The sequence below is a fragment of the Indicator indicator genome, chromosome 19, assembly GCF_027791375.1.
Source record: "Indicator indicator isolate 239-I01 chromosome 19, UM_Iind_1.1, whole genome shotgun sequence".
In the NCBI taxonomy this organism is placed as follows: domain Eukaryota; kingdom Metazoa; phylum Chordata; class Aves; order Piciformes; family Indicatoridae; genus Indicator; species Indicator indicator.
Window position 1 is genome coordinate 6654542 of NC_072028.1, and position 18725 is coordinate 6673266.

At 37.2% G+C, this 18725-nt stretch overlaps 1 protein-coding gene across 1 annotated transcript in view; it reads left to right on the plus strand.

The window, feature by feature from the left end:
• Positions 1 to 18725, plus strand: part of CDH13 (cadherin 13) — a 466549-nt gene that overhangs the window by 220870 nt on the left and 226954 nt on the right. The window contains exon 5 of the mRNA XM_054389914.1: positions 6422 to 6574. Coding sequence (XP_054245889.1) covers positions 6422 to 6574 — 153 coding nt within the window. The remainder of the gene's footprint in view (positions 1 to 6421; positions 6575 to 18725) is intronic.

Sequence of the window (18725 nt, forward strand, 5' to 3'; positions counted from 1 at the left end):
GTTTTAAACCATCATATAATGCATGTGTTCTCTAGTGTCAGAAATTTTTTTTCTGGAATTCATAAAAGTCTTAAGAGAACTAATGCAAAAGAATGCAAATAAGTAGCAATGATTAATCTTGTAAAAGTAGTTGTGCCCGGTGGCCACCGTGCTTATATGTGTACACTAAAGTGCAAGATTCAGACACTTTCCAGTCATGTTCAAACTGGCTTCTGAGGAGCTGACATAGAAAATAGATTTTTAAAGTTTAAAACAACCAAAATATGGCTTTCTTTGCTAGGTTAAATAAAATCTGTTGTCTATAAATATTTTCCTTTCTCTGGGAAATATATATATGTGTATTCTTACTGGGACTGTCAACAGCATCTAGCACAATGCTTGTAGCTGATGACACAGAAGCAATGCCTGCTGTACTAAGCGTAGTTGTTGCCAGCTTTGGTTCCCCAAGAAACCAAACTCTTCAACTTGTCTTTGTGTTCCTTTACCTTGGCTGTCATAGGAGGTGGAGTCAGTATTGTTAGTTCCTATTGCTGGTGGCATTTCCCTTTTCATCCAGTGCTCGTGGTTTCTGGAGTGCTTTTCCAGTGCAAGCACAAATATTAGAGTTTGTGTGATTGATTGACTGGCTTGTCTAAGCTTTGCAGTGAAAGCGCATGGGCTGGAAGATTTATACAGCTTTGAAAATCTTGCCTCATGCATAGAGTGGAGATTGAAAACTGATCCAGAAAGGCTTTGAAGCTAGGACTGTGATATTGCCTGCATTATTGTATTGCATAAGCATCTTGAGTTGATTAAATTGTGTTTGGCTGTTTACTTGAATTTTGTGAATATTGTTTATACTTGCTTTGGATAAGATAATGAATGGGCATTTGTCCAGATGTGTTTTGGTTGGTAATACAATGAAGCTAATAGCAAGGCTATTTCTTGTTTGTGAACAAGAAAAAGGTGTTAACAAAAAATTTATGCTGTCATACATAGTGTATAGGTTTTCACTGAATTGCAGAATATATCTGGTTGGGAGAGACCTTGAAGATCATCTGGTCCAGCCCTTGGTTTAGCAATGAAAGGTCAATACTAAACCATGTCCCTAAGTGCCAGGTCCACATGCTGCTTGAATACCCCCAGTTTATCCCTAATTGTCATGAACAAAGGACACAGTCACTCAGAGAAGCTTTAAAAGTTCTGTTGCCATTACTTATGTGAATAAATTACCTGGATGTCCTTAGCTGTCGCTGTCACCTATCTATTGAATGAATACTGAAGAAATTTCATGTCAGAAGGAAAGTAAAGGCCAGATTTGGCCAACATGTCTCCCTTTTTCAAAGTGCAGAATTTGGTTCTCATCCTTAACTATTTTATGTAGTATTTAGTTATTCAATATAGAGGTACCAGAACCAAGAGACTTAATAAATTCTTAAATTTGGAAAATTACATAACTTGCTTTCTGACCACAGTTTTTATATATTTAGCTTATAGTCATGAAGCAGTTTCTGTTGGTTAGTGCTTTTGAATAACGATGGGAATATTTTACATTTGTTTTGGTTGAAAGATTATTCTACTCAGTACAGAGCAGATGGAGCCTCAGACTGCAAAGAGTAATTTTCAGTATGGCAGGACAGGAAGTGCCTGTTTAAATATTTGTGTGCTATCTAAACAATGGGCCTAAACCATTGTTTTGCTCTTGTGGAGCATGGTGATAAAAGGGAAAAACAGCTCACCTCTAAATATCCCATGGATATATTTGTTTCCCAGGGGGATAGGGGAGAGGGGAAACACCAAAGCCAAAAGATGTCCCAAAAAATAAACAAACATGACAGAGATGCTGTAGTGCTCTGAGATGAAAAGTATTGGGGTATAAACCAAATATTCCTGTCTGAGGGTGGGATTTGTTTCCTAATTAAAAAATGAAGGTAATCTCTAATTCAGTTGTTGTCAAGAGCTAAGAACAATGGAAGTAGTTCAGGCAAAGACTGAAACTGGTAAATGATGGTGCTGCTAAGGACACGTTTGCTGGGACTGCAGAACTGTGACATCTCTCTCTGGGCGTAGCGTGGCTTTTTGTATTTCCATTTTTGTTCATCTCTTGAGAACACTCTGATTTACTTTAGTGATAAACCCGTAACAACAGGGGAATCACATTGCTGAAATGAGTTTAGCTGGAAGGGATACATAATGTCAGCTGCAAAATAACATTTGGTAAATATGTTTTGGCCATGGTTCAGCAAAAAGTAGATCCTGTCAGCTAAGTCACATTCTGTTTTCTTGAAAGTGTCTTTCAGTCGAGCAGAATAGTACAGACTCTGCCTTTTGAGAAAAAAAAAAAAAAAAAAAAAAGATAATTTTAAACATCCTGGCATGTCTGGGGTCTTAGAGATGTGGTGCTGCAAGGCTGGCATGTCTCACTTCAGTTTTAAGTGCAGTTACTCTCCAACGTACCCTTGGCATGGGAAAGTGTTATCAGGTGTGGGGAAGTGAATAACGTGCAACTCTACATCTAATATTGTCCTTTGGAGTCTGGGTGAGGAAACAGCATTTAAGAGTCTATGTTACTGTGCAATGCTGAGCTGGCATCTGTTCTGTCTATGCCGTTTGTCCAGGCAATGTCAAAGCTCTTCCGAAATGTGAACTCTGAACAAGGGAAAATGCAATAGGTAGTAAGTGGGAGGCCAGCTACAGTCTGCCTGGCTCATCTGTATTCTCAGTAGGTGATGCTGGAGTCTGTACTACCTTAACTGGGCAGAAATAAGTGTTTCTATCTGGACTTCAGGTAGTAATAACTGTGGGAAAGTAATTTACATATTTTAGAAATGTAAAAGAAACATCCCCAAGTAAACATTCCAGCAGAAATAGCCTGGCCTTGTTTTTTTTTTTTTTTTTTTCAGCCATTAAATTGGTGAAGTATCATTGTGTACATACTTTGTAAGCTAGGAAAGCTTCATATAAACAATGCTGAGTTTATGACAGCATTGAAGGTAGCAGTCTTGCCAGAGGAGATGTCAGACAACCCTATTGTTTCTTCTTCCTTGCTCTTGTTGAAGCACCAAACCATATGGCAAATTAAGCCTGATTTTTATTAAACTTTTCACTGTACCGGGCTTAGTGTGAACTGGGAAATGCACTTTCTTTGAACTATGCAGCCATTATACAAGTAGCTTCATTAGGAGATGGGAACGTTCTTCCTTACATTCCTGGGAGTATGCAGCTCCCTCTTGTGGCTGATGAAACATTTTGAAGAATCATATTCTAACAATTTTTTGTGCATCCACCGTTGGACTTGAACAAATAATGCAGAGATACACGGAGCTTCTCTAGCAGGGGCTGCTCACTCCTATATCAAGCATAAGTCACTGTGCAGTAACTAGATGCACAGATCACAGTTTCACAGTATATTAGATGTTGGAAGGGACCTCAAGAGATCATCAGGTCCAATCCCCCTGCCAAAGCAGGATCACTTAGGGTAGTCTGCACAGGGATGTATTAGGTAGGTTTTGAAAGTCTGCAGAGGAGACTCCACAACCCCTCTGGGGAGCCTCTTCCAGTGCTCCATCACCCTCACTGTAAAGAAGTTTCTCTTCATGCTGAGGTGAAATCTTCTCTGTTCAATCTTGAACCCATTGTTCCTTGTCCTATCACTGTGAACCACCCAAAAGAGCCTGGCCCCCTCCACTTGACACCCACCCCTCAGATATTTGTACACATTGATGAGATCCCCTCTCAGTCTTCTCCAGACTAAACAGCCCCAGGGATCTCAGTCTCTCTTCATAGGGGAGATGCTCAAGTCCCCTAATCATCCTTATGGCTCTCTGTTGGATTCTCCAATGCACAAATAAGAGAGAAGGCTCTGCACATGCTTGCACCCTGAATGCCTTGACTTCCTGAAGCCTTAAAAAAGCTGAATGGACACATCAGTCATTTACACTGGTAACTGCTGAAGAATGGTTTGCAGCTACAGGGTGGATGAAATATGGCACCTATGTGTCATAGCTCCAAGGAGCACAAATCTTTCAGGTCCCACATTGGGAAGTCTTCCTATCAAACTCGAGGTGAAGATCTTTGCAAGATTTGTAGTTGAGAGAAAATTTTCCCACCAGTCAGGTTTGCAGGGACCATTATTACTATTGTTCTTATTACACTCCTGCATTACTGTCTCGTGTGGAGAAAGCTCTTTCTATAGCTTGTTACAACTGTGGTATTGCTCCTTTACAACACCTCAAATCTGTCATAAACTGTGAAGTAGGGCTATTTTCAGTGGTGGCCAGTGATAGGACAAGGGGCAGTGGGTACAAACTAGAACACAGGAGGTCTTACTTGAACTTAAGGAGAAATTTCTTTATTTTGAGAGTGATGGAGTACTGAACCAGGTTGCCCAGAGAGGTTGTGGGGTCTCCTTCTCTGGCATCATTCCTGTGCAACCTGATCTAGGTAATCCTGGGTTAGCAGGGGACTTGGACTAGATAATCTCCAGAGGTCTCCTCCAACCCCTGCCATTCTATGATTCTATTATTCTGTGATGGCTGTGGTAGAAATGTCTGTTGTGTAGACATATCTGAATCAGAGTTCTGTGCTGGCCTGTGGCTGACTTCAGGAATTTTAAACAAATGTTTTTGGATTGGATGGGAAGGTGCACATGTATTGTAATAAGTCTCAGAAATCAGAGCAGAAGATATCGATTAATCTTTTCCCTATAAAAGGGAGCAATGGTCATGACACTAAAGACTTTAAAGCACAGCTTTGTTTTAAGAAAAACAGATTTTCAGGCTTCATGTAAAAAAGTACTAAAGATTGGTAAAAAAATGAATTGAACAGCAGGTAACGTTTAAATGGCTATCATTAAGGTTGAGTTTCATTAGAAAACCTGAAGTTACAAAGTTATTTTGCCCTTTTGTCACCTGCAGCGTCGTCTGCCTCTGTTTTGGCATGGAACTCAAAAATACACAAGAAGAAAATTTCATTCATTAGTGTTTCCGACTTGGAAGGAAAAAAAACCAACAAAAACAAACAGTGAAATAGTTTTTTACTTTGAAATCTAACCCCTCACCAAAGGGTTTGGGAATTGAAACTTTATCTCTGAAAATGCTGATTTTCTATTTCATAAATTTTTTTTCCTAATTAAAATAAAGGAATAATGATTATGGAGTTTAGTCAAAATCTCACTGCCAGTAATCTGCAAACTAACATTGCTGAACACACAGCAATAGGTCAATAAACATGTACTTCCTCAGGGACATTATTATATACCCTGCATATTTATTATCTCAAAATGGGAGCAGGTCCAGATTGCTAAGGCCACTTTCCCCCTTCCTCTTCCTAAGCTGTAATTCAGACCAGCATATAAATATTTGACTTGCTGTTTATGTGGAAATATTAACAATATAAAACTGCTAGAAACAAAATAGCATGAACAACAGAGGGAAGGAATGGCTTGGCAAGATTGTCAGCCTTAAAGGGCAAGATTAATTTATAATCCTTCTAGATTCTGCTGTACAAATACAAATTTGCAAAGCTTGTAGTTTATAGCAAACACTGTGTAGCTCTGCAAGTTTACATATGCTTCTGTCACTAATGTAAGACAACCTTAAAATTGGATTTTTAGGGATTTTTTTTTCTTATGTGGAAATAAAGCAGTGATAGTAACAAGGAGTTTCTGTATATAAATAGAATATGTATATAAATACATATAAGTTTGGAAAGTGGAGGAATTCCATCTGTGTGAGGAGGCAGAGTTCTGGGCAGGACACCCAGATATTTTCATGTGGAGTATTTTTCCTTGGTTTAAAATCCTGGGAAAGGAGGAGTGTAGAAGGGAAAAGGATGGGGAACAAAACAAACAACCTGAAAGTAGTCTTCTTTGTAATGACTTTATGATGACTAACAAAAAGGACTGACTAATCAGAAAAAATGGTGTGATGGCTCCTTAGATGTTTGATGTTTGGTTGTGAAATGAATGCTTTATGCCCCACAGTGGAATATGTCTTTCCACTTTCTCTCTCTCTTTTCTTTTTTTTTTTAATTCCGCCCCCCCCCCCCCCCCCCCCCGCCCCGCCTTGGTTTGTAGCTGTTTTATCAATATAACAGAAGAAAAAGAATTAAATAAAATGTCACATTTTAGACACTGACTATACAGTAGCAGTGGAATAATAGAAACTCCAAGTAGTGAAATAAAATATGGTAGAGAGAAGATAGGAACTGTCTAAGGACTGGAGGAGCTTTTCCAGGGTTTAACACAAGAATTGCCCAGTGTTTTCTGAATGATTGAAACTATATTCATAATTGTATATTACCATGCACCATATTTCATAGTTATCTATTTTGGGCAGGAAGTACACCCTGGCATTAAGTAAAAGATCAAAATGGCTTATGTATTTTTAGAATGATTTTGAAAGATTACATAATAGCTTACAACTTCTTCTCTGTCATGCAGGTCATCAGCAGTGAGGGGGCAGAGGGAGCAAAATTTCGACTCTCTGGTAGGGGAGTGGATCAAGACCCAAAGGGAATCTTTAGAATCAATGAGATCACTGGGGACGTATCTGTGACCCGAACCCTTGACAGGGAAGCAATTGCCAATTATGAGGTGAGTACTCACAGCAAAGGATCTCTGTCTTCCTGTTGTTACCATATACTTTCTGAGCATGCATTTGCTTTTGAAAGGGCTGCAGTTACTGAAGACTAAATTGCAGCTACTGTCCTATAAAATTTTCAGAAGCAGCATTTGTCCTTTGGAAATGGTAAATGTGTTTATTTTTATATGCAATTGAAACTCTGCTCTGCTTTCTGCATGTAATTTCTGTCATTTATCTTTAGTAGAAATACTGTCTGAATGTTGTGTGTGCATTTGATTTGTGAATACAAAATAGTGTTAGGACAAAAGGAGATCTTTTCAGAAAGTTGCCACTAAGGTACTATGTGGTTATCTTTTTTCTCTTTTATTGTCAAGCAGTCAATGGAACACACTATCCAACTCCATTTTTAGTAATGGATATCTTTTAGTAGAGATAAAGAAGATTCTGTTAATATGAAAACATTACCAGATATATCTCCCTGAGGTATATGTCTCCTACAAAGATTTTATTAAAGATTCCTTTCCTGGTCAATAAATGTTATATTTCTCCCCACTGAAATTCTAATAAACAATCTCTAAAATCTGCAAAGTAGCTGCCCCACAATGTCCTGAAATGTGTGGTATAAATAGAGGATCTGTCAGTTAATGTTTTCTTTCTAGCACTTGAAATGTGCAGCCAGATAAATTGCGTCTGGCCACTTCAACAGAGATGAGCAGCAGAACTCTAAATGACAGATGATTAGCATATTTACATGTTGCCACTTGTGCTGCAGCAAAGGGCACTGTACCCTCACGTCGCAGTGACCATGCACTTCTCCAGGCCACAGTGGGGACAGGCTCTGGTGACAGTTCGGATTGCCAGCCCTGACCTCTTTCTTCTGTCTTCTGCTTTGCAGTGATCAATACTTCTGCTTTCAGGTGCTGTTCCTCTCCTCCTCTGAAAGAGTTTGCCAGTTAGATGACTAGTCCTGCTTGCTCAAACAGCACTGATAAAATTTACCATATGTTGGTTTTCAACACTTAAACATCTATTTCTCATTCGAGCCTACAGTGCAATGTATGCTAACCACTCGCACATAGGATTTATGGTAGTTACTGATGTCCTTCTTAAAAGAAAAGCATTGCCATTTCTCTTTTTAACACTGTTCCTTGTCTTCATTTACCAGCTGTTTCTTACTTTATCACTGGCTTTCCACCTTTAAGTGTTCAATATGAACCTTGAATATTTTTTACTGGAAAATGATAGTAGTCTTTTCAACCTAATGCATCAAACCACAAATTGCCCTCCTATCTGATCTGGCATAGATTAAATTAAACCCAAGCCATTTCCCTAGAACATCATTCTCGAAGCAATGCAAGTTATATACAAATACTGCAATGTAATGGATTATCCAGAGCAGTGTGAATGTATATCCTAATAGGCTGTAGTGCTTTCTAACCTGCTATAGAGTACTCTGCTCAGTGTGTTCACTGGCATCCTGTTGTGCAAAACATAGCTGAAAATTCTGTAGGAGAACTCTTAACTTGATTACTTTGTCTTTTAATCCAGTCCATTGCTTTCCAATAAAGATATATCAAGATGTCAGCAAGGCAGCAGGATTTTCTCCCTAATTCCTTCAGTGCACCAAAAGATTAATTACCTTGAAGACCCTTAAATTTCTCTTAAAACTGTTTCTGGATTTTGTTTTCATTTGAGCTTGCCTTTACCCAGTATTGATGTCCTGAAAGAAAATTTCATAATGAAGGACAAACAAAGAAAGAATAGATCACTCTGGGGGGAAAAAAAAATTATTTGCAAGCCATCATACTCCCATATATATATTGTCAGTGGTGTGACAAGGATAAAAAGATTAAATTCTTCCAGCTACACATAGGGCTGCTTTGCGTTCAGCATCAATTTATTTCCTACATTTGGTGAACATATACTCAAGGGATGAGAATGAAGAAAATGTTAATAAGACACAAAATAAAGCTTTGATGATCATGATATTTCATAGAACCTTGCAGATGTTACCATCCATGTACCTCAAAATGTTTTAAATTTGTTAAGAATGTTTAATCAATAAAAAAATATAATTGAATGCTTGAGATTCTACTGTTGGCTGTTCTCTTGGGAAAACATAGATTATCTGGGTGTGTTCCTCTTTAAAGTTCAGAGAAAGTCAATCAGCTTCAATTTTGAGTGAATGTTTATGAAGAATTGCAAGAGGATGTATTATTAAGCTCAGCAGAGACAGATGGGTTTAGAAAAGTGTGTACTAATTCCTGTTTTCATCTAAGAGGTTTGCTAAAGTGCATCCTGATAGGAGTTCTCTGGATCACATTAAACCAGTAGATTTACACTGAATGATTTGGGGGGGGGAGGAGGGGCTTGATATGACCTGTTGATGAAACTACTAAATGATGGTCTGCAAATGGGGCTTAAACAGAATATGGACATATAAGAGTGGATGGGGAGATGGATTGTGAACTGGCTAAACAGCAGAGCTCAGAGAGTTGTGATCAATGGTACAGAGTCCAGTTGGAAATTTGTAGCTAGTGAGTACTGGGTGAGTACTGGGTCCAGTCTTATTCAATACTTTCATCAATGACCTGAATGAGGGGTAGAGTGTACTCTCAGCATGTTTGCTGATGATACAAAGCTGGGAGGGTTGGCTGATAAACAAAAAGTCTATGCCACCATTCAGTGAGATCTGGACAGACTGGAGAGCTGGGCAAAGGGGACCCACATGAGTTTCAACAAGAATTAGTGTAGAGTCTTGCTCCTGAGAATTAAAACCACCATGCACCAGTACAGATTAGGGGTTGACTTGTTGGAAAGCAGCTCCATGGAGAAGGACCTTGGAGTCCTGGTGTAGGTGTGTAAAAACTGATGAAGGAACTTAGTGGGGAGACTTAATATGGATTTCTGGTCCAAATAAGTGAGATACACACCACCCAAAAACCGCTGATAACCTATGCAGTTCTGAGTTCACTTCAGAACCATAATCTTTCCTAATTCCAGCAGAGCAGAAATATTAGTGACTTTTCAGTTACATCTTTAGCAAAAGAGTCAAGTGCTTCTAAAAAGAGCTGCATTAAAAATAATAAAAGATTCCAATGAAGCCAAGTTGTGCTAAGTGTTGATAAAAGACTAGTGAACTGGGCAACAAAGCTTCAGATAGAAGGCAAATGAACACTAGCTGAAAAACAGTGGTTATGGAGTAACCTCTTAATTAAAACCACTGAGCTCATTTTTAAAAACTTACTTTTACAAAGACAATGTATTTGTAGGCACAATGCTTTCATGCACATAGTAGGAGGGAGAGTTTCATATATTGATTGCCACGACTGAGACAACAAAAATTGCTGAGCTGAGCTAAAAAAATATGTTTTGTTCTTTACCCAAAGTTAAGTAGGCTCAGAAGAAATGGGAGCAATATTCCATTAGCTTTTTATAGTAAATGCATGAGATTTTGGTTAGTTATCCCTTGGGTACAGGACAAAGCCTGAAGTTGTATAAACTTGCTTCCCATTGCTTACCACTACATGGGATCCCTGCAGAAGTAAAATCAAGTTCTGTAACTTTTTAAGCATCAGTGGCAAAGTGCCAACTGGTCAGTTGGGGGCTTTCAAATGAGTATCAAGATTTAAAGGATGATGCCATTGCTGATGGTTTTTTTACATAACTGCTTGCCAAGTCTACATGTGAGGAAGAGAAATAATCAGAAAGTGATCCCTTGCAAGCATGAAATGAAGAAGCTTGATAAAACTATTCAACGATACTGTGCAAATTAGAGCTGTGACAAAATTTACCTAGGCAATTTGAACTGTTAATGAAGAGTTAGTTTTAATTATTTTTTAAGTGAAGAGCTTTATTTGTTTTAGAAAATACTTAACAAGCAGAGGTGTGAAATCAGCTTTCAGCTTTTCTTTTTTTTTGTAATGAGAGATAACACTTCTATGAAAAGATGCCTTGCAAATGGTAGTGGCAGACTGAGAGATTTAGAAAATATGTTAAAAAGACTGAAAAGCAAATTAAGAGTATTTGCTCTGCTTTGCTCTGTTTCTGTATGTTGGAAGTAGGCTGAGAACACGCTGAAGAGTTCAGACCAATCAACAGCGACCGAATCTCTTGTGCTTCAGTCTAGTTTATGTGAGATTGTTGTTTCAGTGATTGAGCCCAACATTTAGGGTGATGCTGCAGTTCTAATGACCTATTTCTGTGTTTAATGCTTCACAATCATGAGGAAAACTGGCTTCATCAAGTGTCAAGGAGTGCTGAGAGAAAAAAATTCTAAGCACTTGAATGCATTTTTGCAGCTTCTGAAAGTATTACTGTAACAAAATCCTAGAACTGAACTGTTGTAATTTATCCTGCACAGGAGAACGAATTTGCCTGCTCTGCAAATCCACTTTAGTGCAGCCACATCCTTTTCAGGATGATTTATCATACCGTGATCCTGAATCTCAGCATAGCTTGGCTGAGATACCTTGAATGAAACTAAGGTTGTTGATATGAGGCTCTATACATCTCTTTGTCTCTCATTAACAAGCTACTGTTGGCATCTGTAATCTCCAATAAAACGTTCTGTCCATAACAGAGCATTATGCTGCAGAGGACTCCATGAGTCTTATGGCAACTTGTTCCATCTTGTGACAACACTGGCCTGGTACTGAACTTTGTTTCTGGCATGATTGTTCATGATATAGCACTGCTTTTACTTGTGTGGGGAAAGGGGAAAAAAAAAATTAATCTGTCAACCTAAAAAAAAAAAAACAGTTTTCACTTAAAAACTAAGAGTGATGGATTAGTAAAAAAAAAAAATTTCTTCCTATTTTTCTCTAACAAATTGATTTTTGGACACAGAAGGTATTCTCTAGGATGCCATAAATTGGAAAAAAAGGAGATATTTGTTGTTAAAAGATAATTAATATTCTTTTTTTTACACTGAGATTATGAAATGTCAAGATTAAGTATTAACAGATATTGTCTTAAACCTGCAAGCAGAAATGCAACATCGGTAACAAACTCTACAGACACACAAATCTTAGATCTTTCCATGAGATCTATTTGGACACACTCCAGAATTCATGGGGAATTTGTTGGCATTGATTCTTTACCAAGGTCAACACTAAGGTGATCACTGTGTGCATAAATCAAATATTTGACCATATAAATTTTACACAGAATCACATTTCTTAAAAGAAAGATTTAAATAATTGCTTGCAAGCTGGGATATAAATAGGATTTCCAGCTACTGGAAATATCTCTTTCTCCCAAGGTTGGTTTATGGGATAAAAAGAAAATCTGTCAGGAAATGAAGTTAAAATTCATGTTATTTTTATGTATATTCTCCCATTTTGTCTTGGGGGGAAAAGATATCCATTTTATGTAAACTCTATAATTTACCATATCTTGTTCATTTTTACTGTAAATAGCCTATTCAATATATGCTGTAGATCTTAATGTTATGAGATATCAGCAGGGTACCGTGATTCATTTTAGAAGCCACTAGCATCCTCATATCATTCCTGTGAAAAGCACACAAAAGCCAACAGTTAGTTTTGTTGGAGGGCAAATACTTTATTCTTAGATCAAACTGCTTGCATGACTTTGACATCCCTGCTGTTCAACAGCACTGTCATGTCATTTGTAGGAGGAACAGAGTGAAGTTTTATTAAAGGGAAAAATCAGCAAAGGTTTGTTTATAACCTATAACTCTCAAGACAAGGTAGTGGGCCTGGATTTCCACGTTAAAAATAAGCCAGACCCTAAACATCAGTCAAAATTAATATTTTCTCACTGAAGAGAAGGAAGTAAAATTGCTCAGCACTAAGAAATAAAGGAAAATTTGAGTTTACAGAGACACTAACAAATGACTAATTTTGGTTTCATGGCTTTGTGTTTTTGCTTTTGTTTTGGTGGGGTTTGTTTTGTTTTTAATTTTTTTTTTTTTCCTAATAGACTACCGTTCCCGGAAAGAATAATTATGTGTTCAATAAAATGAGGATACTAATAAATTTTTTGTCATATAATGTTAATAGTCTGTGAAACTACATTTCTTATTACATATTAATTGCATTTCAAGGCATTTAAGAGTTATCATGTTACTCCTCTCTTCAGCATGATCAGTTTGTTTCTTTTCCTTGTTTATTTGTCTTACAGCTGAAGACTCACTGTTGTAGGTGGAACACAAATACCTAGGAAGACACTTTGCCCTTTCCCCAGACCTTAAGTTTTTCTGTAGTGAAAGGAGGAACTCTTCCCTTTCAAGCAAGCACTGGTCATTGGTCCCAGTCTTAGGACGTGAGAGCAGTTTTACAGAGACTGCTGAAGTTATGCCTTTCTCACAAGTGCATGTCAGGTCTGAACGGAAAAGAGGGAAAGACTAGGTGAGCTCCTCCAGCTTAGGGCTGTACTGCCCCTTACTTGGTGCATCCTAATTCTGTACAATCTGTCACATTTTCTGTCTGCTGTGTACTCAGATATGCCTGGTCATGCTCATGTAGCAAATGTGTTGCTTGGAAGTTTAGAGGAAAGTTGGGGACATCTTGTTTTTAGGTTGGCGCAAGTCAAACAACCTGACTAGAAATCCTTGTTTTCTGCTGAAAAACTTCTTTTGAACCTAATTTGATGCATTGGTATTCTGCCAGCTAATCATAGATTAGGTAGAAATTCTTAATCTTGTTTTTATGAATGTTGAGGAGGGTCCTGTTTCATCTCTTGTTCAGTAGATATTGTTTGTTTGTTTTCTGGACAAAGTGCAAAGGTTCTGAGATTCTTGATCCTTTGCTGAGCATGAAGAAATGTTGCACTGTGGCTCAAGTCTTGAAGTCTCCTTGTTGTTTTGCAACACTATTTTAAGCTCTACCCCACCAACAGTAACATTCAGAATGTAATACAGAAATTTTTGAAGTTTGGTTACTCAGATCTCTATATCTGTCATTCCAGTAAAGAAATAATTCTGTCTTCTTTAGACACTTGATCAAAACTTAGAATCTGAATGTTCTAATTGTTGGAAAATAGCTATGCGTATTTCTTAATCTCAGAAATGTGGGTCTGTAACAATCTATAGCTTCTGCTTTTTAATGAAAGCTGAGGTATGGTCTGTCATAACTACCACTTTTTTTGTTGTTCTCTCTTGTTCTTTATGTATCTGAGTAGAATCATATTATCTATCTAATCCTCTCCTGCAATCTTCTTTTCATTTTCCACTTCCCTGCACATCTTTCTTTCCTCCATATTTAGCTTTGTTTCATAACCTTTCTACTCCCCCTGTCTTTCTTGATGTTTCCTATCATTCACTTACAGTTTTCCTACACTCTCTGCACTTCTTTATTCAGATGTGCTGACCTGTTTTATGCTCTCTCTAAGCAGTATGGTATGCATAAGCATCATCTAAGCATACATTTGTGTTGTGATTGTAGAGAACCTTTCCACGGTCTTTGTAAAAGCTGTGCTGCTTTATCCGTTCTAATCTGCTGTGTTCGTGACTAAATTCCTTTAGAAACCTGGGTTCAGGAAATCCTTGACTTTGGATTACTTACTACATGACTCTGCCTTTTCTTTGATTTCAATGAAACAGCCTGAGTACTTAATATGTCATGCTAAGAAATTTTGGTGGAAAAATGAGCCTCGTTTCCATGTCAGTGCTTTTCAGACTGTGTATCTTTCCCAGCAAATTAGGCATATCAATTTAAGAAGTATATTGTTGGCTAGAAATTCCTAGCATTTGGTTTATTAAAACTAATTCTAATGTTTATTTCTGTCACCACTGGAATTGTGCTCTGCTCAAAAGTGGTCAGCCTCAAAAAGGGAGCTGTATAACAGAAATCTGATATAATAATTAGTTCTGTGGTTTCAGAACTGTAATTTTAATTTTTGGTCTCTGTAAAATGATTGTAGAATAATGGGCCATAATTTTAAAGCTGCATGTGTCTCTGACAAAACACTGCAGAGATGTGTAAATTTTCTGCAGAGGTAAGTGTTAACTAAAGTGGAGTGGTGCAGTATTGTTGCAAAATGCATGAAAATAATTTGTCAGAAATTAAGAAATAAGCACACTTCAATGATTTGGTTTGTGGAGACTGTTCCATTGTGCACATTTCTCTAATGTCATTAAGGGAATTAAACTACAACAAATCCCATTATTCAAACAGCATGGTCCACCTGAATGTGCAGTCAAGTTGTCTTCAAAATCTAAACTTTCTGCACCTTCTGTTTCTTGCATCAATTTTTAGGAGCCCTAATGTGATGTAATTGTTTCACGTGGCTACTACTTTGACATGCTGTTATGTATTTTTTCCATGTCTGTGAGAGACTGAGGAAAAAAAGGCAGAATAGGTCATGCAGTGTCCATTATTGAAAAGATACAAAACTTTGAGTCTGCTGTGTTATATTTAAGAAAAAAAAATATTATTGGAGTGATTGAAGTCCAAGATCCACTTGCCTTTGTCATCTTCAAAGCTGTTTGGCTGCTCTATTTTTAGTCCACTGTAGGATTCATCTATTCTCAGGCCCACAGATGAGACAGATGACCATTTGTGGGTGGGTGATAGTAAAATTTTATATTTTAATCTGTAAAAGTGAAATTAGAACAGTTTATGGTTCATCTTCCCCTACCCTGAAATATATCAGCTGTCTCTCTGTTACCACATTGATGGCAATTAACTCTTCCTGAGTTGTGTGCTGTGGGTACCGTGAGCAGCATCATTTGGCCCCGTAGCTAGACCTAAGTTAACAAATTGATGCTGTGTGAGCATAAATAAAATCCGTTTTCCTCTTGTATCACAGATGAATCCTGGTGTTTACAAGAAATCAAATGTAAGAAAATGCATGTTTTGTGAAGAGTTCTGACTGATAACATTTACCCATCAAACAATACAAGGCTAATTCATATACAAATCCACTTTAAAATACAAACTGTTGTATATGTATTTGTGTGCAGATTGATTTTCTCCTATACCTTGATTAAATACCTTACAAACACACCCAAAAATATGTGCCAGTGCATAAGTAAAAATGTACCATGTTATAAAACTTAGTGTATCCTTACAGATTTATACACAGCTACTTTTTCTATTCCACTGAAATCTCACTTCTATTGCAGTCAAGTGGAAATCCTGTTCCCATGCTTAGCAGCATGAAATTGCCAGTGCACTGTCATTATTTCTTAATTACAGTATTTCTCAGTTATTTGTGAAGACTTCAGTTGTGCTGAGCCTTAGGCATTTTGCTCTCTCCATCTGTAATGTTACCTGTCCCAAGAATTTAAAATGTCAGAGCCTCGAAACTTTCCTGAGAGTTTGACTGATGCATTTAGTTCCTTTTCATCTGGCTTCTGGGTTTTTTTTAATCTACAGCATCTGAACTTCCATGATCTTTTTGGCAACTACATATTTATTTCTTTAAAATAAAAATATGACAGGACTCGATAGATAGGACCACTACCTGTAATGAAAGTCCTAAAAATGCAGGAGTTGCAAGCAGAGCTAGGACAATCTCCATTTTCCCCTTTATTAGTCTTTTGTGGTGAAAACATTCATGAAAACAAGTGATTCTTCTGTATTCATGTTTTTCCTTCTTTAAAGTAGTTTCAATGTGTAACAGTAAGTCAGTGAGAGAAGTGTGGGGGCCTACAGTTGAACGTTTGGAGAGCATTGTGTGAAGAGACTTCTAATATTATGGAAATTTTACTTGGCATCATTTTGCTAGCATGTAAGACATAAAAATCTTTCTGTGTTTGTCCTGGTTTACTTAGGTCGTTACTAATTATTTCTTCATTAGGCACGTTCCTTAAAAGGAAGCTATATTTATGTGAACATCTTGGTTTATCTTTTCATTTTCAAGTGGCTCATTAACAAGAGATGTGACTTCAGTTTAAGATTTTCTAACAGATAATTTGTTTACAACAGTTCATGTAAAACACCATATGTTTGATTTCACAGTCTTTTTTGGGGGTTGGTGGGGATTTTTTTGTTTTGTTTGGGGTTTGGGGTTTGTTGTTTTTTTTTTTTTTTGGAAAGGCTTTGCTTATAATTTTTCTTTAGAGGATAAAAGACGTCTCAGTAGCTACTGGTAAAACTCATTGTGCACATGGAGACTAAAAGTCTGCTGTGAGGATAGATACATATTAACTGTAATCCTAATCCTTCAGAAGTGGTGCCATCAGGACATTTTCCTATCAGATTCAAAACATTTTGTCTAAATATTTTAGGCTGCTAGCAGCATGGCCTGATGAATGTTCTGCTTTGAAGCCTCCTGAAGTCTAATGCAAAATGTAATAAAACAGTCCAGTTGGGACTGAAGGCTTCTGAGTGGGAAATCACATGAGTAAAATGTTGCAGAAGGTGGTATGGAGACAGAAAACTGAAGCAGTTCTATGCATGAAAGGCTTGGAGAAATAGTGATTATAATGTCTTCCAGGTTTTGTGATTAGCACATGCTATATAGTGTACCCTGCTACGCAGCTGTCTTGGCAGTTTAAATTGGTAAAGCAGAGACAGCTCATTGTGGAATTCTTCCCAACCTCTTCTCTCTTGTTATTCTTCATTGTTATTGTATGTAATGGTAATTCAGATATTTGAATGCAATGCAATGAAAATATCTGTTACCTATTTAAGGTTTGGTTATTATATGTATTTCTCAAGTGTATTACGTATATGTAACACACAGGTGATATGATTTTATTTGTGGATGGGAACAAATAAAGCAGCATACTGCTGCTATATTTCTATTTTAGAAGATTTAATAAATAATAGGATTCTGATTTACTACTTAGAAATTACTAAGAGGGAGGAAAATCATAGCAGTTCTAAACCACCATTTTTTCTTGCTATCTAAAACATTTTGTAAAAAATGTCCATTTTTCCTCTGCTGATGGGGAAATCTGGTAGAGAGGAGAAAAATGGAGTAAAAGAATTGTTCTAAAAAATAATATATACTCCCTAAATGCTATGTGAATCTACTGTTTTTTATATTTTCCTCTCTAATGAGGGAAGAAAACATTTGCTGTAGCAGAACACCCTACTGACTAGCCATGATCAGTGCAACAATTATCCCCCACTGTACACTGAGAGACTGAGTTTCATTCAACATTTAGGATCACAAGTCTGAAGGCCTTGTTCCCAGCAACTGGAGATTTTTCTTAGAGAGGACTACAGTCTGTGTCTCAGTCAGAAGTCTGGAGCTTCCAATAGAGACTTGGAGGAAAAACAGCAAGTTTTGGTACTTACCAGGCCTTACATGTTTCTAAGTACAAAAGATGGGATGCTCTGCAGGGTATATCTGATGCCACAGACCTTACTGAATTGTGGATCTGCTATATGTGAAACTAGCAAATGAAAGCACAATCTGCTATGTTTATGAGCTTTAAGAGCCACCAAACTGATTCTCCAAACATGTAATTTGCTCGTCATTCAGCTTTGCTGAACATAGATGTGGCAGTACAGAAGCAGGAGACTGTAACTGCATTAGTAACCTTTAAAATAATAACAATGCATCAATTTGAAAAACACACAGCATTACAAGTTTGAAATTGCAAAATTAACATTCACTATTCATCTTCAGATACTAAGTCATCTAATGGTACCAATATTAAGTTCCTGTTAAACCTATTTGCAATTGGCATTTGTAATGCATTTATTAAAGAAAATGCTTTAAAGGACTTGAGGTATTTGAGGACATGCATTTAATTTTACTCCATTTCTTTCTTGGCAATCAATTCAGTCGATTCAGTCAATGCTGTGCTTAGTGCCTCCGTCACATGCTTCGAACTTGAAGATGTAGGTGTACAAATAATTTCCTACACCAATTCTTGTCTCATCTACCCAGGTTGAAATATAGAAACCAAGTTGTTTCCTAAATTCTAGTGAGTGGGATTAGTGCATTGATTAGTTGAATTCTAAATTAAAATTGCAATTAAAGGCAAAATTGTATCTCTTAGAAAGTCTTCAAATCTTTTCCCCAAAGTCTGATTACAGGCATTAGACAAAGGTTTGTATTGTGTGCAAACCAGTTTTCAATATATTTTTTTCTCTGTGAATCAAACTCTTAGAATAGTAGCAATTAATAAGCAAAAAAGACGTGATTTATTTTTTTGCAGTTTTTCAACTTACAGAGGAAATTCCATTGATATTTTTAACATACTGAAGATGTGATTCAGTGAATATAATTACAAAT